Here is a 24,023-nt window from a genome sequence, read left to right as displayed (position 1 = left end):
TCCGCCTCTCCACCTTTCAGAGCCCTGAAATCAGCGCGGCCTCTGCTGGCAGGCGAGCGGCTCCCTGGAGAATGAGCAATAAACAACATTTTAAAGGGATTTTCTTTCACAAGGGCTTTGCCTGTGTGAATTCCAATAAAAAAGGCCAGCTCTGGAGAGTGTGCATCCGGGGCAGAGGGATGTGCAGCCTGCCGGAAGACTTGCTGTAACATTCATCAAAGGAGCCCCAAATACAGAAACATTACACAGGAACAGAAATGATTCTGGATTTTTTTTCCTGGCTGTGAGTTCTTCTGAGAGGACCAACCATGTTCTTTTTTGTAACCAGCATCACAGCTCTGCTTCTTGGAGCAGCCCTGGGATAAAGATATTCCCACTGCGTTTCTCTAGGGAGAAGTAAGATATCCTCCAGGAGGTGAATGGGGCTGGCTCCACTGGGTGCAGCAGAATGAACCCAGTTCACACCCACTGGGAATCTGGAGCAGGGCACTGGGATGGCAGGGCTGGGACAGGCTGCAGGGACAAGGAGTGTGGTCAGGACCAAAGCAGGAGACAGGAACCACGCTATTCCCCCCACCCTGCTGCCAAAACTGATAACCAAACCCAGGATTGTCTCTTTAGTCCTTCCTGGCCTAAAGCTGGGAACAATAGTGCCCATAAAGCGCTTTATCAGACACTCGACCTCTGTAAAATCTCAGCATCAGCTAAGAAATAATCTCCAGGAGCAGGTGACACTGACAAAATACCAGGATCAGCCAATGGACAGCAACAAGGAGAAAGGTTTGTATTTCTGCACGATATCGGACTTGTCAGGGTATGTCCCTTCCCTAAGGAAGGGTCTGGGCAGACACAAACCCCAGAGCAGCCTGCTCTAAAGTGTGCTTTGTCCCAGAAAGCTGCCCCGAGGGCAGGGCAGGGCCGGCATCCCCCCGGGATCACCCCTCGGGGAGGTATTGCACCGCCCCGCATCCCGCAGCTGTGCCCGGAGGACACCGGGATCCCTCCCTTGCCCAAGGCCCGGGGGCAGCCGCTGCTCGTACAGGGCCCGTTCCAGTCGATTTGCAGCGCGGTCACGCTGCCAGGCACAGCTCAGCCTCGGGAAGATCACTACAGGGGTACAAGGAAAGGCCCTGTTGTTGGCACAAGCTCTTCAAGGGCGGCCCGGGCGCTCCTCGGGCTCCCGGCGGGACCCGGCCCGGCCCGTGAGGGGCCCTGAGGGGCTGGGGCGGCTCCGGGGGGCGGGGCCTGGGCGGCTCCGGGGGGCGGGGCCTGGGCGGCTCCGGGGGGCGGGACCAGGGTCGTTCAGGGGGCGGGGCCTGAGCCGCTCAGGGGGCGGGGCCGGCGCGTGTCGCCCCCGCCCTTCCCGCGCCGGGGTCAGCGCCGGCCGCTGGGCGGGGCCGCCCTCCACAGCTCCGCTCCCATTGGCTGTCTGGCGGCGGGGGCGGGCGCGCTGCCGCGCCCGGCGCTGCCATTGGCTGGCGGCGCGGAGGGGGCGGGGCCGGCGCTGGGTGAGTGGGGCCGGGGCGGCGTGAGGGGAGTTCCGGGGGGGGCCTGGGGGTCCCGGGCCACGTTCCCTTTGGAATCCCGGTGTCCCCGGGTGCGGCGCCTCCTCGGCCTCTTTGCCTTTATGGCTTGTCCTTTTGGTTAATCGCCCTTTTGTTTCCAGCGGCGGGCAGAAAGTGGGCAGAGAGAGGAGCAGAAAATAGCAACCCTCAGGTCCCGCAGGCCTGAGGGGCCAGAGCCGTGCGGAGTTTTCCCCCAAAACAACCCAGAAATGCTCGCCGGCCGGAGCGGAGCTGGCTGCGGACGGAAATTCCATCAGCATCCGCGGCGCTCGCTGCATTCCAGCAGGCAGGCGGTACCCGCTCTGTACCCTGCACAGAGCCCGAGCCCTCCGTGTCCCGCGGCCTCTGTGCCCCGCCCCGGCCCGCAGGGCCCCCCTGGCGGCGTGAGAAACCTCGGGGATCGCTGTGCAGGCGGGATCCCTGCGGACCTTCCCTTTGAAAGGAATGAAGCGGCCCCACTGTCTTCCTCTGTTATCTAAAAAACACGGCCACGGGTATCGTTTCTGTGGGACAATTGAGGGCTTGGCTGGAGCTGGGAGTTTGGGCTGTTTCCCCGTGCTTTTGAGGCCAGTGGAAAGTTTCCACCGTGCCTAAAGCTGTGGTCGTACATCCCTCCTCAGTCCTGCCCGAGGATTTGGGATTTTGCTGCTTCTTGATCTGGATGCTTCGCTGCCACTGGCACCCTGACCTCTGAATTGTTTTGGGCTTGCTGGAAAATGGTGAGAAAGCTTCTTTTCTAGTCGCTGGCGTGGCTGGGATTGCACTTAGTGGCGGTGGTGTTCTCCCTTTGTTGTTAAATGCGCCTTTTTGCCTGGTCGTTCTGTGTGTGGGATGTGTGTGACATCCCCGTCTCGTCCCTGCCCGGGTGTGGTTTTGGATCTCCAGCTCCCTCTGAAGTTAATTGAAATCAGCTGCCTGAATTAGAGACTTTGGAGAATGCGGGGAGATCTCTGGTGTCCCTTTAAATACCCTGACAAATCCTGCAGTAAGCAGATTTACTCTCACTCCTGTGTATTGGCAGGTTTCCTGGTTTCTCTTTAGCATCCAATTAGCTTCTGGAGATTTAATGAACCTGTGAACCAGCACTTGCTCTTTTTTTAAGGACCAATGGCATCGTAGAAATGTAAATCACTGCGCGCTGCCTCCGTAAGATAACAAATGATTTAAGTTCGGAATATTTGCCCTCCTCCACCACAGTCAGGAAAATAACAGATGGGTCATGGCCTGTTAAGTTTTATTTTATATTGCTTAACGCATGCTTTTGAGATTTAAGGTCAAACTTTGATGGTTTTTACAGTTGTTTTTGCTGGGCTGACACCCGACTCAAACCACTAAATTTGGTGGAGGTAACGATGTTCAAATCCCTTTGAATTTAACGTGGCATCTTAACAATAAAGCTGTCCTGACTTTTGGTTACAGCGCATTCGCTTTCCAACTTTAGAGGCCGCTTTGCTGCCTGGTTAAGCTTTTCTTTCTTTTGTGTATGTTTCTTTTGTAACAAGGGCAGGTTCATCGATTACATTTTTTATACACCTCTTTGTGTGGAAACGCAACCTTTCCTGAGGGCAGCGCAACCCGTTTTGGATAACGCGCGTGGGGTTGGCTTTGGTAGCAATTTAAGGAATGGATTTTGGGGCTGGGGACGGTGGTGGGGGCTGGCGGAGCCCGGGCTGCGCTCGTCCCCTCGGCTCTGGGAAGGGGAGGGCACGGCGGCTGCCGCAGGCTGTGCCCGCGCCGGGGATTTGGTCTCCCCTGGAGACCCGGCGCGTCTCCCGCCGCTCTTTGTTCCCGGGCCCGTGGGAAAGCCCCGCTCGTCGGAGGGAGGGGTGGGTGATAAAACCAGACTGTGACAAAAGAGCTGGCGGAGGGAGTGAGTTATCACCTTGTTTCCCACTTCCAAGTATTGTTTGGGAATTCTTTCTCGCCTTTTTTTTTTTTTTTTTTTTTTAAATTTAAATTTCGTTTTAGTTGAGTTTGCTGTTGATGCTCCCTTGGCCAGTCTCCTGGCTGGCATCAGGAGGGGGAATACCGGCAAAACCCTCTGCTGACATTTCCCTGCTGCCAGGGCCTTGGTTTGGGCTGGAGGAGGCTGTGTTGGGTTTCCCTCATTTGGCTCACGGGTTATCCCGCAGCAGCTCCTCACTCAAGCCCAGTCAGTGCAAGTATTTCCATTAATTAATTTCCCAAAGAGGTAATTTCATGAATTGAGGTAGAAACTGCAGAGCTGAGTGCCAGCTCTGAGTTTTACAGCCTCCTACCTCCCCCTGTAACTTTTTATAGTGGCTTTTTGCTTCTGGGCGGCTTCTGCTTCAAGGTTTTGAGTTGTGTCTTTAAAAAGCACTCAGCTTTCCACCCCAACAGCCTTCAGGGCTCAGCCATGCACGGAGGTGCTTCATGTCCTAATTAATGATGTCTCATTTGGGCCCAGTGACCTCATGGTGCACAAAGTGTTGGCGACACTGGCCATCGGTGCAGGGCTCTGGTGCCTGGTGTAAAGCCCAGGTTTGTTCTTGGCATGGCCAGGGCTGGAGTGAGATTTTCCCTGTGTGTCACATCCTCAAAAGCAGAAGCTGGGGATGTGATGGTTTGCTCTTCCTGCTGACCCACCTGGCGTACCAAGATGCTCCTTCACGAGTTTTGGGGTCTCACCCACATCATGCTTAAGCTCTTTGTTATTGGGCAAGCCCAGTTTCTTGGCACGGGGATGGGAGGATGCTGAGATGCCATTGCTGTGTGTTCCAGAGACCCCGAGGCTCAGCACCAGCCCGCGGAAGCAGCTCTGTCCTCCTGATGGCCGTGGATGTGGGGAAATCCCCTTCCGAGGAGTCCCTGAGCGGGAAGGCCGAGGCCGATGGGAGGTGGGACGGTGCAGACACGGAGTCGGATTTCCCAGAGCTGGCAGGGAGCCTGCACCGGCTTCTAGGGACAGAGGAAGCCAAGCCCAGCCTGCAGGGGACAGAGAACGTGGCACTGAGCAGACACATGGCCACTGGTGTCACCCAGGGAGCCTCAAGCTGCCACCCAGAAGTGTCTTCAGCATCTGCACCCGGATTTCCCAGAGCAAGAGCAAACCCCTCAGGGAAGGGGGTGTTGGTGGATAGAGCTGCTGATGGTCGTGGAGCTGGTCACTGTTTCCTCTCCTCAGAAGAACAGCAGGTGAGAGAGTTTGTACCTGTAGGTGTTGCTGCACCACGAGGAGGTCCCAGGAGAGGTGGGGACCTGTTTGTCTCAGGGCTGTCCCAGCAAGGGCTTTCCATCTCTCCCAGCCAGAGTGTGCCCACCCTGCCCGGGCTAAGATGTGTGGTGGGGAAGGGCTTGGCCTCCAACACCCAGGCTGCTGCTTCCATTCCTATAGTGCCAGTGCAGAGCTGGGAACTTGCTCAGGACAGTGCTCTTTAAATAAGCCTCTTGCTGCCAGATGACTCGTGCAGCTTCCCAAGCCCTTGAGATGCCTTTCCTTAAAAACAAGCCCTGCTCTGGGCAGCTGCAGGCCATCCCCACGGATGGAACAGAGTTCTGCTTCCAGTCTCAGCTCATGGCAGGTCCAGGGTTGGATTTTTATCTCCGTATCCTGGCACAAAGGAGCCTTTTGTCTGGGTGCTGTGCTTCATTTCATGCCTCTCTCTCTCTCTCTCTCTCTCTCTCCCCCTTTCCTTTTCCATCCCGTCCTTGAGCAGGTGAAGGCATTGGGCTGTTGGGACCCGGTGTCCAGCCCTCCCAGCTGGTGCAGCTCCGCCGAGGAGACCATCCCTGCGGGCAGCCGCCACGATGCCCGTGTTGGCCGTCGGAGACACAGTCTGGGAGCTCCATCCCCGTGTCCTTCCACCCCGGAGCTCCTGCGGCCCCGAACCCCGCCCAGCGCCGGGAGCGCCCCGCGGAGCCGCTCGGTGCGGAGCCTCTCCGCTCCGTCCTCCCAAGGGAACGGCCCCTCGGAGGAGCCGTCCGGGAGCCTGGCAGCCAGCACGGATGTCCCTTCTCCTGCGGCCAGCGCGGCTGCCCGGGACGTGTGCTGCCCATGGGGAGCGGAGGGCAGCGCCCTGCAGAGGCGGGAGCCCCCGGGCCCTCTGCTCGATTACCGCAGCGCCCTGCGGCGCCTCCGGGAGATCTCCTCCTACCAAGCCGATTTCTGGGCCTGTGCCATCCCGGATTCGCTGCCCCCGTCCCCGGACCGCAGCTCACCCCACTGGGACCCCAACAAAGAGTACGAGGACTTGCTGGACTATGCGTACCCACTGAAGCCGAGGTACAAGCTGGGGAGGATGCCGGAGCCTTTCCTCCATGACTCAGGGGTAGGTCTGGACAGCTTTGCTACTTCTCCTGGGGGCGTGTCCAGGTCCACCAGCTTCTACGGCCGAACTGGGCAGGCTCGGGGCAGCAGAGAAAACGGACTTTGGGAGTTCGTGACCTCTGCAGAGAGATTCTCCACCCCGAAGCCTGGAAAAAGAGGCTGCTCAGGAGCTGACTCGTACTATGAACCTTCACCTATTGCCAAAGCATCGTTTGCAAGAAGTGCCTCCTCTCACCCTTCCAGAGGTTTTGCCAAAGGTGTAAGGGTGGAATCATCTGGGGCCAGCTCACCTGGGCGCCCTGCTGCCGATGGCAGGAGCTGGGATACCAGGGCAAGCCCCTGTCCAAACTACACAGGGCAGGTGAAAAGCACCACTAGGTTTTTACCCACCACGGGAGTGCTCCCCCTGAGGAAGGAGTGGGAGGGTGATGAAGAATTTCTTTCCCTGCCTCCTAGACTGCAGGAGCTGGAAAGGCTGGCTCAGTTTTTGTCCAATCTTTCCTTAACTATAAGTTTGCCTGGGCATGACCACCATAACCGTCCACATCACAGCACCAGCAAGCAGCCCCTTTCATCCAGGCTGGCTCCTTTGGGAGAAGTGAGAGGCAGGGATGACAGAGGGAATATTGAGGGTTATGCTGGGCTGTGGCAACACTGCAGCTCCCAAAAGCCCAGCTGGGAAAACACGGAATCAGATGGCTGGATCCATAGGGATCCTCCCCAGGGCCTTCATCTACCAACTGCTCTCAGGGACACATTGGATGGGATGTGCCTGAATGAACCACGGCTCAAGGGGCATCCAAAGAAGAGCCAGCAGAGCGAGTCCCTGATCCAGTGTGTTAAGGTAGGCTGAGACCAGAAATGAAGTTTATTCTGGGAAGATCTTGCATAAAATGTGCCTGTCTTTATGGCACGATTAATTAAAGCTTCCTGTTCTGCATGATGTGTCCTGCCTGGCAGCTGGTGTAATTTATGCAGGGGGCTCACCAGAGCAGATAATTCCTTCCGATGGAGCAAGAGCCCATCTTGCTTTCCCCAGGGCTCAGTGTCATGGCCCAGGCTGGCTGGAGATGTGGCACTCAGCTGGGTCCCCCAGCCCAGCCATCCTGCAGCCCTGCTGCACCAGGCAGGAGCTGCAGCAACTCTGAAGGGTTTCCTGATGATTTTGTGGATTCTTAAATTCGTCCCAGCACTGTGCTCCCACCCTCCTCTCCATCTTCTTCCCACCCCAGTGCTGGGACAAATTTGGAAATGATGCTAGGCTGTTTGCACAAGTGTTAGCATGCACAGAGCTGCAAACTCATCCCCTCCTCTGGTATGGAAATAACTCTGTTGATTTAAAAGGGTCTTCTCTGTATTTGTCATGCCAGATTGCAGTGCCAGGGAAAAGCACTGCTTCATGGCAAACTCCTGAGGAGCGGGAGCAGGTCTTGAGCCTGATTTTGGTGCCAGCAGAGGCCCCTGGGGTTCCTGCAGCATCTTACAAAAATAATCCCTTACCGAGACGCTTTAAAAATAAATGAAAGCACTTAATTGAACGAGACAATCCCTTGGGGAAAAGCAACTGCAAATTAACTGCATGGCTCTGCTGAGGAGGAGGATGAGGATGGGCTGGGAGGTGGTGGAGGAGGCCAACCTCTTCCTTCAGCCTCCAGCATCTCTCTGAGCAGACATTCCATGGTGACCCTCAATTCTTGCCACACAGTGAGTGCTGGAGCTCTTCAGGAGTTTAAGTTAATTTTGGCCTTTTTCCTGTTGACCCTTGGTACTCCCAAGCTCAGGGATGTTTGTGTGCTGGGCTCGGAGAGGAACAGGGAGCAGCTTCTTTCCGAAACACCACTGGCTCACCTTTTCATGTCCCTGTGCTGTCTCTGCTGCAGAAATAGATCTGAATCGATCTGTGACCCCATTTTTATGCTTTGTTGGGCAGATGTTTTGCTGCCAGCTGGAGGAGCTGATCCATTGGCTGTACACCGTGGTGGATGTCACCGACAGCTGGGTGCCACCCTCGCCGGATGCCCGGAGCGTGTCGGCGTCGCTGCACCGGTACCTGGTGGGTGTCACCCTTGCTCTGCATCCTCCCCTCTCCTGTGCTGCAGGCAGCAAGCCAGGCATCACTGGGATGCTCCAGAGTGCACTGGCTTTGCACAGCCACATTTGGGAGCACCGGGAACCTGCTTGAAGGAAACTGCTCGCTGGGCAACCTGCCGCAGGTGGTGTGTGTTTCAAAATCCCTCCTAAGAAATGCTGTTCTTCTCCTTGCCTTGCCAGGAGTTCAGGAAGGATGTGGCTGACCACAGGAGCCTGACTGAGAGCGTGCTGGAGAGGGGAGAAGCTCTCCTGGACTGCATGGCATCGAATTCACCAGGTGAGGACAAGCACTTGTGTGGGGCTGCTCATGGACACAGATGATGCTGGCCCAGCCTGGCCAGCACCACAGCACACACAGAGTGGTTGCTCTGGTGATTTAGAAAAGGGATTTCTAAAGGGTGGGCTGTAGCTGCAGTCACCAGAGGGGCTGCAGAGGTCAAGTGCTGCATTATGGATGGGTTTTCTTGCACAGTTCCAACGGTTTTCTTTAAGACCCCCTATTTCTGCATCTTCATTATGAACCTGGAGCCTCCTAGGTCAGTCCCCACTCCCTGCAAATGCAGCATCACAATGGGGATGGGATGAACAACACAATATTGATTTTTAACACTTGATTTCCTTCCAAAGTCTGCCTGGACGAGCAGCACTCGCAGCTCTGACAGACAGTGAATTATCGCATTCCCGTCACCTCCATTCCGCGGTTTTTGCTTTCCAGCTCTGAGAGACACGCTGGCTCTGATTGCCAAACAGTCTGAGGAGCTGGAGAACCACGCAGAGCACCTGTACAGGTCCATCCTGGCTGCCGTGGGCCCCGTGGGGCAGGACAAGGCGGGTGCAGCACACGGCTGCTCCCTGGGTAAGCAGGGGCACACCAGAGAGGGAGCACAGGGAGAGAAACACTTAGCAAACACCAACCATCAGACTCCATTGTTATTTCTTGGGTTCTGTTTGGAAAGCCTGAGAAGGCAGCAGGGAGACTCAAAATAGATGTCCTGTGGTGTTTAACCGTGTCAGGGAAAGAGCAGTGCTGGTGAACCAGCTGATGAAACCCAAGAGCAGGAGGGGAGCGATGGCAGGGCCCTGTCACTCAGGGCTGGGGGAGGGCAGCAGTCCAGCACAGACACCTGCTCTCCCCGGATCCCTTGCACAGAACAGGGGAGGTGAGGAAGGGATATTTTTTGGTTTTGTATTCTCTCAGAAACATTCTGGTTGCTGGGAAGGGAAGCAAGTGATTTCAGGTATAATACAGGGGGCTAGAAAACTCATTTGCTTATTTCTTGACCATCTCCCTTCAAAGGAAACTGGAGGCAAGCGTTTCTTAAAAGAGACAAAGTGTCTTAAGTAGTGTTTGTTGTGGTTTTTGAATTGCTGCCTCTACAGTGGTGGGATGGGGGAGTAGACCATGGGGATTTCTTTCTTTGTCACACTGCAGGCAAAGCACAGCCCCAAACACCTCATTTCATTTCAGGTGCTGCCTCTGTCAGACCTAGGCTGCGTTAGCCCATCTCAGGAGGGCTGAGAAGAATTGCAGCAGGCACCAAACCACCTCCATCCCCTCTCCAGAGATGCCAAAATCTGTGTCCAGTTGCCCATGAGGCCGATTTCAGTGTGGGTTTGTGCCATGACTTGAGAAAGGTGTGCTTGGGATGTCCAGAGTTGTGTAAGGAATGTACAGCTGCCCTTTTCTGGTTTGTTTTTTTAACATAGTTTCTTTATTTTTATTGAAATGGGCTGTTGTGTGTTAGCAAAACGTCAGGAAGAATTTTTTAACTGAGCAATCCATGGTGTGCCGTGAGTTTGCTAAGTAAAGCCGTGTGATTTTAATAGCCCTGTTCTCATGGTTTGTTTATGCTCGTCAAAAATAGGTGTGAGGAGCCAAGAAATAGCAGCTCCTGGTTCTTGGGAGCAAACTGAAGGCCTGTTTATAATTACCACTCCCTGCTGAAGCAGAGCCTACTTAACTTTCAATTTTGTTATTAATAAACACAAAAAGCCGTAATGGTGAATCCAAATAAAATAATAACCAAGGGAGTTCAGGCAGGGAGGATCCAGGTTCTGTGTGACCTGCTGGTACCTGCTGCTGGCTGGAGCTGTTAGTGCTGTGCTTATTTCCTGGGGTGGAGTTGTGCCTTCCCCCCCTTCCAGCTCCTACAGTTAAATCACTGCTCAGAACATTCATCAAGGGCTCCCCAACCCTTTCTCCAGCAGAAAATGGGCAGCTCTGAAGCAGCATAAGGTAAGTGGCCAAGAAAAGGTACAGAATGTCGGTACTTGGCTTTAATTAACCTTTAACCTGAAGGGTGATCATCGTGTTCTTGTGCAGAATACATCATTTCCTCCCATTCCTGTGAACAGAACATAAAGTTTCTGTTCTCACAAGTAGAAGGTGAAAGCAAAGTTAAACTGAAGCAGTTGCAGCAAATAATTCATGGGGGTTTGATATTCTCCCATCTTCTATAGCCTCAGCCTGAAGAGCAATTCTTTTTGGCACATTGTGTCAAAAAAGTATTGCAATATTTCAGCTCACAGGTAAGAAACTACAGTGCCTTTTCCCAGGAGTTTTAGGCCTGCTCTACCTTGTTCACACAGCTCAGGCTGACAACCCCAGGGTCCAGCATGGAACAGCAGCAGCCCAGTGACCCATTCATGACTGAGGGGGAAACAAAGAACCACCAAACACCTGGTGTAGCCCAACTGGTTTTGCAATGCTTTTATTACTGTATATATTAACATTGGTTTGGATAGTATGTAGCAGGCATCTCGACATTGAAGTTCATTTGTGCACTCTCTGCAGGGAAAGATGTTTTACCCTCAACACACCTCCTTTGCTTCACTTCCTGACCTCAGCAGCACTCGCTGCTCCTCCTGCTCCTGAGGAGCAGCAGGTCACATTTATAATGAATTATACCAACAAGCACATCTCTACTAGAAAGCACATCACTTTATTTGTGAAGGTCTCAAGTGGAAGAGTTCAACTTAACCATGACAATACTTTATGTATTACAATTGCCTGTTGATTTATGCAACTATGTTGAAGAAAGCTGTTAGCCAAAGTCACCCCCCCAAAAAAAAAGAATCAGAGGATATTTGCACCAGTTTTAGTTTATACCTCACAACATACCTAGGCTATATTTTTACTATCACAGGGTGTATTTACTACTAGGGGAATGTTACATGGTCTTTCAAACATGAGACTATTTACAGAATAGGCTGAACATTTGAGTTTAGATAAAGCTGAACAATTTTACATGTATAGGAAGTGTTATAGGCTAGCTTTCCTGTGGCTTTTAGCTAGACATCAGGCACTAATGATTTGATTAGCTCTGTACAAAGAATCACACACCATCCAAAACCCCTTGGCTGCTGGTTAGTTCCAAATTGTTTGAGAAAGCGCCTACTTGGAGCAACAGTTTGGTGGGGGCCTCGCTATCCCCGTGTCACCCTCCTGGTGCCTCGCTGCAGAAGGGAATAGAAGCTAAGCTGTTGCACTAAGTCAGAAGATACTGATTAAAAGAGGATGGAATTAACAGTATATAGAAAAGACATAATATACTGGTAGAAAGTTAAACCTCCTCAAGGTTACGCTGAAATCGTTCACGTTAGGGAAATACCGTTCTCTCCCCTGCTCGGCAAAGCTGACAGGAATTCCCTACATTGAGTCCTTGAGAAATAAATTAAGTTCCAAGACTAAGTTAGGGAACTGTTGTACATTCAGAGTGCATTATGCCTCATGAACCTTGGCTGGGTGTCTCTGGTACAGCACTTGTGCCTTAAGCACCATGACAGCTCAGGCTTTGGGGCCACAGTCACTGGGCGAGTTGCAGGGAAGGTCTGAGAGCCAGGGCTGCACACACAGATATGTTGTTTTGTGCACAATGCAAGCCTGATTTCCCCCTTAGCCATACAAATTAAGACAATATTTATCACCATACAGTTTGATATTACTTCCAATAAGTACAATATTTATTAAACATTTCTTCAGTTTTGTTACATATTGTGCAACAAATTACAATGTTCTGCAGCCACAAATTATATGCAGAGTATGAAGAAACTATTAATCAGATAGTGTGATCTCTCCATTTATAATTCTACAAGAAGGAACTAGCAAATCAGATCTTACATATATCTTACTAAATTTTATGCATGGAAAGTGACAGACACTGTTGTGCTGTTTGATACAAAATGGCTAAACTTCATCTTCAGAAGACTAAACCTGACATCTAAACATGCCAATAGAAACATCAAAACAAAAATACATCCTAACCAACCACAGGAAACAGTCTGGTATCAGGAAAAGCAACAAGGATTACACGTTTATAAACCAGCACACAAAGGTTTAAAACAGTTCTGAAAATGAAGTTAGCTGTCTTGAGTCAAGGGAATAAAAAAAGTCAGTATTGACCATTTACAATCTCTGACCTTTGTGGAGACGGTAAGAATCTGTTGTAGTGCAGCTACATACAGTACAATTCAGGCAAATTTTTTTTTTTTCACTTGGGTTCAGATTGCAAATTCATTGTTGTGAGACAAAAGGGGGGAGGCAAGTTTTAGCAGCAACCTCCACTAGACTGCTTGACTGGAGTGCTCTGAATTTTAACATTGGACTTCTCTGCACCACCAGCTGTCGCTCCCGGGCCCATTCGTTTTTTAATCTCGGCAGCCATGGTCATGAAAGACTGTTCTACATTTGTGGCATTCTTTGCACTGGTTTCCAAAAATGGAATTCCGAGAGAATCTGCAAATTCCTGCAAATTGAGAAACAGTCAACAGTAAGCTCAGCTCATGCACAGGTTCACACCTCACCTCATCTCCTGGAGCATCACTCATGGGATAACCCATGAGTTCCTGGATCCCACCCCACACCCCAACTCCAGTGTGAGCAGGACTTGCAGGGCAGGGGTCACTGAACTGCCCATGTGTGGCACTGGAACATCTGTGCCTGACAAACCAGAGCAGGGGCTCAGGCAGGCACCCACAGGAGCCCAGACATACCTTTGCTGTTGTATAGTCTACTACTTTCTTTGTGGTCAGATCACACTTGTTCCCCACCAACAACTTGTTGACGTTTTCACTGGCATAGCGGTCTATCTCCTGCAGCCACTGCTTGACATTATTGAAAGACTCCTACGAGGTAAGAGAACAGTGAGCAAGGCCCTTGATAAAGAGGGAAGTTCAGCACTATCCCTTTGGTCGTGACCAGGGAAGAGTAGGAAGCACTGCACTTATCCATGTGACTGACAACCATGGGAGAGGACTCTCCCCTGATGGCCTCAGGACAGGCTGCTCACCACAGGGGCCATACAAGCTCCTGTTCCCAGCCCTACACAATCAGCCCTTCCTGCGCTCTTCCCCTATTATTTTTCCCATATATTGAATATTCAACACATTCTACCATCTGGGGCTGTTCTTCCTCCTCCTATAGCAGAGTTAAGAGACATGGCACACAGCTGAAACCAGATGCATCCCACATACTGACAAAGCATCAGGTATTAGGTGCAAGCCACCTTGTTGTAGATGGGCTGGAACAACCTCTGACTCTAGGAATGCTGGAGTGATTTTCCAGTTAGTGACTGAACGCAAGTGTTTGTTCTTTTTCTATTAATTCAGGGAACCCTATACTTCCCAAGTGCCCTTCAAACAACTGCAGCAGTTCTTCAGAGATCCTTTCAGAGAAAACACTGGCTCAGTTGTATCCTGCACAGAGGCTGGCAATTTTCTGTTCCAAATGCCAGTCTTTACTGTAGACCACAGTTCAAGTACATTCAGAAATCTTTCAACAGCTTCCATCAGTAACTCAGACTTCCTGCTACCAAAGGCAGGGTGAGATGTATTCACACAGAACAGTAAGTCACCTGGCTCACCCAGTTTTAGGTTAAGCCTAAGATACAATTGCTTAGGAGCCACAAATCCCACTGCTCTCTTTATTTCTGTGTTTTGTTTCTGCCAAACACGTAAGTTTAGCTTGATAAGCCTTAACACAGCCTGTAGAACTGTGTCACTGCCTCCTCAAGATGTGCCCAGCTGTTAAATTCCCAATGTGCTCCTCAGCCTGGAGCAGCTCTGCAGGCAGAGGCTGAAGACGTACCTGATCTGTAACATCATACACAACTATGATGCCATGAGCTCCTCTATAGTAACTGGAGGTGATAGTCCGGAACCGCTCCTGTCCCGCCGTGTCCCACTGCAAGACAAGGGACAGGGTCAGCTCCTGCAGCCTGTCTGAGCCACTGCCCTTCATCAGCTTCCAGAGAAACACCTCAGCACTCATCCAATCACAACCAGCTGTGCCACAGCAGTGGGTCTAAAGCTGCATGCATCAAACAGGATCCCAGGAGATCACGTATTTGAACTGAGAATTACACTTTGTAGGTACTTTTTGAAAGTGCTCATTAGTTTGGTTTCAGCCAAGTGTAGTCAAGAGGATCTCTCTGGGGAGAACATTAAGCAGTTCTGACCCATGAAGAAGCCACGGTTCAGTGGTTCAGAAGAGCAAACACAAGCCAGGACTTGAAAACCTGCTAGGAATAAGGTCAGAGAGCTGCAGGTCTCTAACATGACCACTCTCTTCAACTTCCTTGGCACACAGGCTTCAGCAAAGGCACTTAAAGGCAACAACCCAAACCAAACGTGGTTCCCTTCTCCTGCTGGGAGAGTTAAGAAAGGACATGAGATGCTTGACCTCTTCTCCCACCCAGGGCAGGAGCAGGACTCGCCCAAACATTTCTCTCTGTGTGTCAAGAGCTGTGTCAAAAACAGGGCTGGCTGTGTATTAAAAACGCACTCACAGACAGATTGCAGCAGTGACAGCATTCCTAGTGGGCTGCTCTGCACTCAGGACAGTTACATTAGAGTCTGGAGGCTCAGGCTTCTGGCTGTAAGCTGGACTCTGCTCCACAACACTGAACCCCTGAGTCATTGCCTTCAAGTCCTCAGAGCCTCTGCTTGAGCTGGAAGCAGTGGCTGACAAGGAGTGTCTGACCTTGCACAGATATTAGATTTCATCACACCAGGCACCCTTTTAGAGTGCTTCAAGATTAAAGAATTGCCAAGTCTCTTCCCCTGTTTATTCCAAGTGAAAGGCCAAAAGCATAACCAGAAAACACCGCCCAGTGCTAAGGCAGCCAGGCCAGCTAAAAGCCTTTGTGTCACTTTTTCCATTCAGGTCAACAAAAGCAGTTTCCAGCACTTAAGACAGTGCAGCCTGGTAGTAACAGCTGCTGTGGAATTCAGGCATCTTGGACAACTGTGTGGTATTCCTGCACTTACACAAATCCTGGCTAAATACTGCAGAACTACATCACTTTTGATATGAGAGCACTCCAGCACAGATCTCCTCTTTCAGGCAAACAGCATTCATAATAAACATCCTTCTTTAAGGACAGGTCATGGCAAGTCTTGTGAAAACTGCCTCACCTCTTGTAACAGGGAAAATACCCCTTGTACCTGAATGTATTTTAAAGTACAAAGGTGACCACCAATAGCTATGGATGTAACTCTGTGCTCCAACAGGCTGAAGCACACAGGAGTTGAGAAATACTACTTACTATCTGAAGCTTGATTGTTTTCCCATCTAGTTCTATAGTTCTGATTTTGAAGTCCACACCAATCGTGCTGATGTAACTTTCTGTGTACGTGTCATCCTAGGAGAGAGAGTGAACAGAAGTCAAGCCAGCTGCACCTCTTCTGCAGTCACCTACTTCATTATGCACCAGGCAGACAAAGGTACTTAATTTCCTTGTGAAACCAGCCTGATCTCTCTCATGGCGAAGTCCAGGACGTGGCCCAGCATTTCCACCAAGTATTTATTTTCCAAAAATCCTGCAGCTTTTAAAAGCACCATCCAAACTTGTGTTTCAAAAACCAGTCCAAAAAAAAAAAAAAAAAAAAAAAAGCCTCTTTTTCTGGAAATGCTGCAGTGTAAAAAACAATCTTTGCTCGAGTTGGCAGACTGAAGAGCTACTTAGAATAACCACTAAGGTTATTGAAACACATCACATTTTCATTTTCCTTTGATGATTTTTCATCTGTGTTACACAGCAGCTACCTAGAACAAGTCAGAGGCTGTGTCTCAGTCACAAATGAGTGTCAGGTCCTCTGCTGCTGCAGCTGGTTGCTAAGGCAGGTTAGAGTTACAGCTGGAGTACTCGTGCTGAGGCCTCTGCTCTGCAGCCTGTGTCCACACAGGAGGGAAAACACTGCTTCAGCAGCTTGCAGGGCCCTGGCTGCAGCCTCCAACAGCCTTAAGGCACACAGAAAATGCTGGGTCAGTCTTTGCTACCTCCTAGTGATTGTCAGCTCGTCAGCATGAAGGAAGGTTTTATTCCTGAAGTACCCAAAGGATAGAACTTCATGTACAATGTACCACAAAAGGTATCACAAAAGCAAGGGATTCCTCTGGGCTGTGAATGGAAGACATCTTAGGCAATAAATCCAAGAAAGAATAAATTATTAAGCCTTTCAGAATGACATGACATTTATTTCCTTAACATTTCAATACTCCAAAGGGTATGTTTGAAAAACCTGAAGCTGAGCCTACAGCAGCAAGGAAACACAGGTGGGGTGTGCTGTGTAATTCCTTATGTCAGGGTAAAACAGCTTAGCTGGAAAAACACATCTCAAAAGGAAAAGGCTACTCAGCTGAAGAAACACCAGATAACAGAGTACAAAAAAGAAAAGCTGGATTGCTCACATTAAGCCAAAATTAATTCAAAAGTATCTGCAGGAGAAGCAGGCTAGCCTGCTCTGGGAGTGCTGCTGCAGCTGTGGTGTCACTTCCAACCCAGTGCCTCCATGCTGTGAGCAGAGCAGGTGACATCCGGGTACCCAGAGCAGCCATAATGGCTTTAGCTGAGGCTGTCTGTACACCCAGATCACCATTTCACACTCATAATGTCAGGTACAACAGGCTCCTCCTTCCAGAGGTGCCCAGAGAAGTTGCTCAGGCTGTGAAAACAAAGCCACCATCCTAAAGCAGTGTCACACTCAAGTTTCTGAGTTCATGCCCCTTATCCTGCTTCCCTTCCTCTCCTCCCATGGCAACGTGAGGCTGCACTTTGGCATGGACAGAGATAAGAAGTTCATTGGACTTCAGCTGTTTCTACCAACACCTGAGTCAAACCCATTTTACATTTTCTTGGTGACAGGAAAACCAGAGCCAGAACAGCTCAGCAGCAATTTTAACATTCACTAAAGAAAGCAGAAGGCCTTAATATTCCTGAAGTACTATTTACATTACTTCTCTGGTAGGTCTTTTTACTGCAGATATCAAACTTCATCTGGCTGAAATGTTCTTATCAAGTAGTCACTGATCAAGGTCTGTACTCCTCATACCTAAGGGCACACCCTCAGAATTCCTTCCATCCTCAGCATTCTACCACCACTGTAATGATGGAAGTTAAATTAAGGTATCTTGTTCTCAAGTAACAGGAAAATCAGAATTAATCTTAGCTGGACATATTATTGGTATTATTTCTTCCCAATTTAGTCAAACAGTCACATCAGACAGACACAAATTCAGCAGACAGGAGGAGTTTGCAATACTGTACTTATTCTTTGGTATTACCAGGCCTGTCAGACATCAGCCCTGCTACCTGAAGGGAAGTTCTTGCTAAGTACCTCTTTTACATAGTTGCCAAGCATGATCACTTACTGCAAACCTAAGTAGAAGGCAAGATTTCCCAACACCGGAGTCTCCAATCAGAAGTAGCTTGAATAAATAGTCACTGCAAAAGGAAAAAAAAAAATTAGGTCACTTAATGAAAAACACTGTCAAGAATGAAGTTCCTTACAGCCAGTACATTATGACTTTTGAGAAGGGTAAATTAATTCACTGCTAGGGAAATCACCTACAACTCCAAGCTCCTCTATTCAGTTAAAAATTCACAATTTACTTGGTCAGGGAGGTGTGAGGCAGATGCTCTGAGCACAGCACTGCTGTGTGGAACTGTGCCTTCCTGGGAAGTCACTCTGAGGATAACAGCAGGAGTACCCACAGTCCTACCTCAGCCCTTTGTGGTGTAGCTCAGATGAAAACCATGCTCCGCAATCGAGTGCAAGTCCCTTGTTTGGCTGAGTAACTCAAGCAGCACACAGTGGTGGTAACAGCCTGCTGCCCTCCAGGGCCATCATTATCTTTGCTCTCTGGACTCAGAGGTTTGATTCCACTGCACATCTTCACCAACACCAGGGAGCTGCCGAACCCAGCCATGTCCTTCCTCAGATTTAACTCCCAGCAGAATGGTACAGCCCAGCTGGATTCCCACCTTACAACAGACTGTGAGCAGTAACCAACACCACACTTGCATTCCAGGAACTAAGCAAAGCTCAAGTCATCTCCAGATGAGGATATACCTCTGGGGGATGTCAGGTGTGGTGTCAGTAATTCTCCAGATACACTGGAAGAATTGACAAATCTTGTGCCTATAATGTTGAGCCTTCCCAACATTAAAGAACAAGCACAGTGTCTCTGACCAGCCTGTATTTACACTTCAAAGAGTAGTGAGGATTTCACTGTTGGTAAAATAGGAGTTCTTGTCTTAGTCCTGAGACTAATGGGGAAATTTCACGCTAGAGAACAAGTAACAGAGAAAAACAACAACCCACCACTTACACAAGTTAGTGTAGTTAGTACTTGAGAGGCAAAATAACTCATTCTCAGCTGACAACTCTTCAGCCCCATAATGGCCCAGGACTGAGTTCTGTTCTCACCTAACCACAGCAGTCCAACAGCCATATTTTAATGCCCACTTAAGCAAGGTGAGTAAAGATGAAGGATATGTGAAGTGCCTGAAGTCAACTGTCCCCACCTATTATTCCCTAGAATGGCCAGAGCCTCTGGCTGGCAGGACTCCAGGCAGTAACTGCATCCATCCAGCTGATAAGAGCCGAGCAGATGGCCAAGCACAGCTTCCCACCACTCCTCTGCTCAAGGGCCCAAGTGCTCTCACCTGGCTGGGCTCAGGCTGCAGAACACACCCAGCTCCGGCCTCTGCAGCACTTCTGCCCAGCCTAGACAGGACTCACAGCTGCTAAATGTAGTAACCAACAACCCAATCCTTAAAAATGCAACATTTCCTAACAGTGCGCAGCTAAAAGCACTAAAGGCATAAAAAAATAAAGTCCAAGGATACTTAGCAGTTTACAGTCTCAGAATTCAGCACTCCACATGTCAAGTCATGAACTACCACAAGGCAAGATGGCTTCAGGAGAATGCCAATTAACCCAAACTGTGCAGGGGACAGAAGTTACATTTCCCCACAATCACACATCTCAGCAGGCTGGAGGGGGCCAAAGCACTATTACAGACCAGAAAACTTCTCTCTCTCAATAATGGGGTGAAACTCTGTAACCTGGGGACCAAGGAGCAGCACCAGGCTCCAGGACCTGCTCCACTGTCACACCTGTGCCTTCTTCCCCACCACTGGGCCTCAGCTTTCACTCGGCTCCTTCCAACTCCAGTTTGGGTTGCTCAGTTCCCTACAAACAGAATTTTCAGCAATCCCGAAGTCAAGTTATTAGGTACAGCCTGCAGCATGTTATAATCCCCTTGAGAATATAAACAAAAAGGATATTAGCACTGTATTGTCTTCACTAAGATTAATGGGGAAAAAAGTTAACTCCTTCTCGGTAGAGGTAAGGCTCCAGCTGTGGGTCTGAGATCCATTTAAAACCTCCAGTTGCTTCCAAGAGGAATTCAGGTTTCCCCAGGCCCCAGACGTGAAAACTTGTCTTCCTGTGTTACTCCTCATGCTAAGAGCAGCTCCCAGCCAAACCTACCCATTAAACCTTAGTCTCCAGCAGCAAACAACAACACTAAGTGTGTACACAGAACAAATGTGAAGCTAACACAACAAGAACTCAAGCCTGAAATACTGGGTTTGATATCTTTGCTATTCAGCAGTCCCTTCACTTTGGGCTTCAGTATTTCCACAGAGACATACAGTGGTCTTAAACCACTACCAAACTCAGCCTTTACTGAGTCAGCCCTGTTTCTGCCCTTAGAAATGGCTGCTGTCTCACAAAAACCTAATTTTGGTGGTAAGACTTTCATTGGTTTGGGAATAATATAAGTAAGACTTTAGGAACTTAGGATTTCAATTTTTTAGAACACTCCATATCCCAATATTATAGCGCCTTCCTTCCCAAGTACAGCTTAAAGCTTTACAAGATCCAGGTCCCAAGACCTTTTTAAATACAGCAGGTGCCTATTTAGGGCCATAAGAGCCAAACGTGCAGTTTGTTAGACAGAGTGTGATGCTTGGGACAGCTCTTGGGTACAGCAACAGTTTAAATCAGAATTTTAAAAAGCTACAAAAATTTGCAGAAATTTCTAGACTATTTCTAGACTGAGCTACACTAATAGAATAATTGGGTAATGGGGTTCAATTGTAGAAGCCAAACAGGTTATTTGGTATTTACTCACACACATTTCTGAACCCACTGAATTTTGCTCTTTAAACCTGGAGACTTACAACTCATCAGCTCCTCTGGTTTAGGGAGCCTTGATAAAGTTGGCTGAGCCATGCAGCACAGCCTTCTCCCAGCTCCTTGGGAGACACTGGGAATTCAGGCTAATCATTCAATTATTTCTCACCATTTACATAAGCCACTCATACTTGGGTCGTTTAAAAGAGAAAGAGCAGCAAGGCAGGTGGGGACGGTGAGTAAGAGTGAGGCTTTCAAATCCTCCCCATAACTTCCTCTGGCCAGAGAGATAAAGGACAAAGATGTTAAATGTAACTGCCAAAAAAAAAAAAAAAAAAAAAAAAAAAAAAGCACCTCCAAACCAGCCCTGTTGATGTTTTGAGCAGCGCAGCATCCTCTTGACACACACATGTCCCACGTCAGAAAACCAGGAAATCAAGTTGAGGACAGACCTGGCCAGAGCTCTGTGGAACAAGGGCCCTGTGGGCCCCTGAGATACTGTTGTTTATCTAATTTATATAAGGGGATTTTTTAAATGCCAGGAAGGTTTTGTGCCAAAACAGACAAGGGTAGGTAGTCATCTCTCTGCAACAAGGAACTGCTGAAATTGGCTTTAATCACTGATGTCAGCTGCAGGTTCACTGTAAACAGGGACTCGTGGCAGCCTCAGTCCCCACTCTTTGTTCCACCACCCCAGAAATTTTGAAGAGGAGCACGACTGTCACTGATTACACACTCTTTGTGTAAGTAAACAGAATCCAGGAGACACGATGCCACCCTGCATGGCAGATTGCTCTTTAGAAAGGTTAGAACACAAACACTTTCAGAGGATTCCAGCAACCCAGGAGCTGTCACTCAATTGTGATCTACTAACCGCCATCACCCAAGACTGAAAGCCACAAACTCTTCTGAAAAACGCAAAGAGACCCCCTAAGAGCTGCTCCAAACCCCAGCGAGTTTCCTCATCTGTGCTGGAAGGTACCTGGAACAAGAGCCAGGCAGAACATTGATCTGATCAAGAGTAACTCCTGGCAGCACTGACTGTGGACCTGCACCCCAGCAGCGTGTTTATGCCACATGCAAATTGGAGAAGGGCAGGAAATGCTGAACCTGACATGATCTAGTCACAACAGAGTCAATATTGACATTCTGCTCACTCAAACACGGCCAGGGAGGGAGGGAGGGACAGAGGGAACACATCCCCCAGAGCTGGGTGGGCAGGTGTTTTCAGATTTAGCTTCCAAACACTAATTTTAATATCTCATCCACCCAATCTAGAAACTATCAGTGCACTCAGCTGTCCAACAGCCCTGAAGCTTCAAGGAAACCCTCAGAAGCACAACTCCCCTTCAAACCTTGGCAGGAGCAGGACACAACCCCGTAGCTTTATCAGGAAAGCTGAAGGAAGCAGGTCTTTAGTTAGGAATTTTAACTAGCTATCCCACTGACTTCTGACCAGGAGAGAGGATCTGGGGCTGCAGCCTGATCTGAGGCTGTGATGGGGAAGTGAGAATGTCTGACATTACAGGCAAGGCACTTCTGAGAGGACAAATGGATGTATCTCTTGCAGGGAACAAGAAGGAGCAATGTCATAATCCCTTAAATCTTATTCCTGTTTTAACAGGGATCCAAGCACACACAACACAGTGACAGGTATTTCTGTCCATCTCACCACACCCTTCCCATCTCCTCCCCTCATCCTGCCGACGCCTCCCTCTCAGGAAGTGGCAATTTAACTCTGCGAGGTAATCTCAGGCTGCAGCTTTTCCTCTTTGTTTCACTTTCAAGAACTCAGCTGTGATCACCACCAGGACCAAGCACCCTCCACTGAGAATGAGTCTCTCTGAAAACACTGTCCCTCAGCACTTGGGACCTTGCTGTAGGGAACTACCCTCTGCATCAGTCTAGAGGGCTGACAGACTGCAAGAAAGGGGAAAAAAGCCACTATGGGAAAAGCTCCCTCCAACTCATTTCTCTCAGTGGCCTGACACTCTGCAGGCAGTTTTCCCTGCCTACAAAACCCAACAGTCTGCAAGGTAAATTTGAGTTTTAACTCTTGAGAGTCATTAAGCTCAGGGGTCACCAGCAGTTTGTCGGTTTTTTCATCCACTGCCCACCTCCAGCTGCTGTTTTGGCGTTTTCCAAAGCTACACGAGCAAGTTTGTGATGTAATCTTGCCAAGATGTAACTCGAGTTCCTGGCTGTTCCTCCTGGGTGTCACCAGCTCCCTCACCAGCCGATGACTACTTGTTTGCTCCTCAGGTGATTTTAATAGACGCGGAGCACTTGTAACCAGCCCCATGACAGAAGTGGGGAGCACAGGAGCCACACCGGTCAGCCAAAAGGACAGAACTGTGGTGCCTTCCAAGAGCAGAGCCCATGGATATCCAGAGCAGCAATGTCACTCCAGTGGCACCAGATGGGACAGTGGCTTCCCCACCCCAAACTGGGGTGACAACAAAGCCAGCATCTGTGAGAGGATCCTAAACACACCCTACAAGGCTGGAGGGTTGGAAGAGCAGCAGCTGGTTTTTATGAACTGCTTTCTAAACTAAGCCTAAGTCCCTCCTCTAACTCATATGAGAACGTCTTGAAGGAAATAAAAGTTTATTGTTGCCGACAGCCCGGTGGGCAGGACACATCTCCCCGAGTCTCCAGAGCACAGACAGGCCCCGGGCAGAGGGTCAGACAGCCCGGCTCCCCAGCAGGCCGGCTGAAGAAAAAGGCCACACTGGCACACCGACCCTCCCCAAAACCCCTCGTGTCGTCACCGGGTTTTCGGAACAAGTGCCCTTTCAGCTGGAAACAGCCCCAAGAGCGTTCTATTATCAAGTCACAGCGTTGCAAAATCTCCATAGGCAAGAAGTGTTTTGCAAGAGCCATGTGACACACACATGACTCGCACTAAAGCGCAGGGTGGACCCCTGGCTCCGGAGCGCCCGCCGGCCGGGGGGATCGCCTTTCCCGGGGCGCCGCCGAAAGTCTCCCCGCTCACTTGTTGGGCTCCAGGCCCCGCCGTGCATTCCCGAGCCTCGGGAAAATCGCCGCGGCTGCGCCCAAGGCGCTGCCCGGGCTCCGGGGCGGGGGAGGCCGGCTCCCCCCGCGGACACCACTGACCCCCCGGACCCCCCCGGGCGGCCGCGCTGCCTCCCGCCCCCACCCTCCTTTTCCTTCTCCTTCTCCTCCTCCTCCCCCGCCGCCGCTGGGCCCGGGCGCGGCTCCGCGGGGACGGGGCGGGGGGGGGGTGGTTCTCGGTTCCTGGGGCCCGGCGCGGTCCCCCCGCGCCCCCATCGCGGCCCCGGGCCCGCCCGTCCGCACTCACTATTCGGGGTTCATGCTGGACATGTCCGTGGGGCCCGCGGCCCGAGGGACGGCGAGCGCGCTGTGAGGGGGCGGTGCGGCGGCACCTCCCGCCGCCGAGGCAGGCGCTCCGCGGTGCACTGGTCCGAGGGAGCCGCGATCGCCCGGCGCTCGGCTCGGCCCGTCCGCCCGCGCCCGCTCCGCGGCCTCCGCGCTGCGCCTCAGCCCAAAATGGCCGCCGGAGCCCGACCAGGAAACGGGGCGGCCGCTCGCCGAGCAGCGCTTACATGGCTGGGGGGCGGCCGAGGGGCGCGACGGGAAACCGAGTCCGCGCCGCCGCCTCCTCCCGGCCGCGC

General features: G+C 50.7%; 2 protein-coding genes across 2 annotated transcripts; one reads left to right on the top strand and one right to left on the bottom strand.

Moving 5' to 3' along the window:
- Nucleotides 1–1,922: 1,922 nt before the first annotated feature.
- Nucleotides 1,923–9,749, top strand: CEP68 (centrosomal protein 68). Its single transcript, XM_083858326.1, has 7 exons — nt 1,923–2,284; nt 4,308–4,721; nt 5,243–6,697; nt 7,784–7,906; nt 8,125–8,221; nt 8,660–8,800; nt 9,413–9,749. Exons 1-7 carry the CDS (start codon nt 2,282–2,284, stop codon nt 9,442–9,444), a joined length of 2,265 nt encoding a protein of 754 aa, XP_083714452.1. The 5' UTR covers nt 1,923–2,281; the 3' UTR covers nt 9,445–9,749.
- Nucleotides 9,750–10,628: 879 nt separating this feature from the next.
- Nucleotides 10,629–23,814, bottom strand: RAB1A (RAB1A, member RAS oncogene family). The gene is made up of 6 exons (XM_083856222.1): nt 23,690–23,814; nt 17,594–17,666; nt 15,489–15,584; nt 14,030–14,125; nt 12,937–13,068; nt 10,629–12,689 (listed from the first exon to the last, which is right to left on the bottom strand). Exons 1-6 carry the CDS (start codon nt 23,710–23,712, stop codon nt 12,492–12,494), a joined length of 618 nt encoding a protein of 205 aa, XP_083712348.1. The 5' UTR covers nt 23,713–23,814; the 3' UTR covers nt 10,629–12,491.
- Between the last annotated feature and the right edge of the window lie 209 nt (nt 23,815–24,023).

This window comes from Zosterops lateralis (genome assembly GCF_965231275.1).
Source record: "Zosterops lateralis genome assembly, chromosome: 3".
Taxonomy (NCBI): domain Eukaryota; kingdom Metazoa; phylum Chordata; class Aves; order Passeriformes; family Zosteropidae; genus Zosterops; species Zosterops lateralis.
Note: the sequence above shows the minus strand (reverse complement) of the source record. Positions and strands in the feature narration are given on the sequence as shown.

Excerpts from the sequence above, each read along its gene's own strand:
- CEP68 (XM_083858326.1), top strand. Across the intron at positions 6,698-7,783 it reads CCCTGATCCAGTGTGTTAAG|ATGTTTTGCTGCCAGCTGGA; the intron begins GTAGGCTGAGAC and ends TTTGTTGGGCAG. Across the intron at positions 8,801-9,412 it reads AGCACACGGCTGCTCCCTGG|GTGCTGCCTCTGTCAGACCT; the intron begins GTAAGCAGGGGC and ends ATTTCATTTCAG.
- RAB1A (XM_083856222.1), bottom strand. The coding sequence starts at position 23,712 with ATGTCCAGCATGAACCCCGAATA. Across the intron at positions 14,126-15,488 it reads AAACAATCAAGCTTCAGATA|TGGGACACGGCGGGACAGGA; the intron begins GTAAGTAGTATT and ends CTTGTCTTGCAG. Across the intron at positions 12,690-12,936 it reads TAGACTATACAACAGCAAAG|GAATTTGCAGATTCTCTCGG; the intron begins GTATGTCTGGGC and ends CTCAATTTGCAG.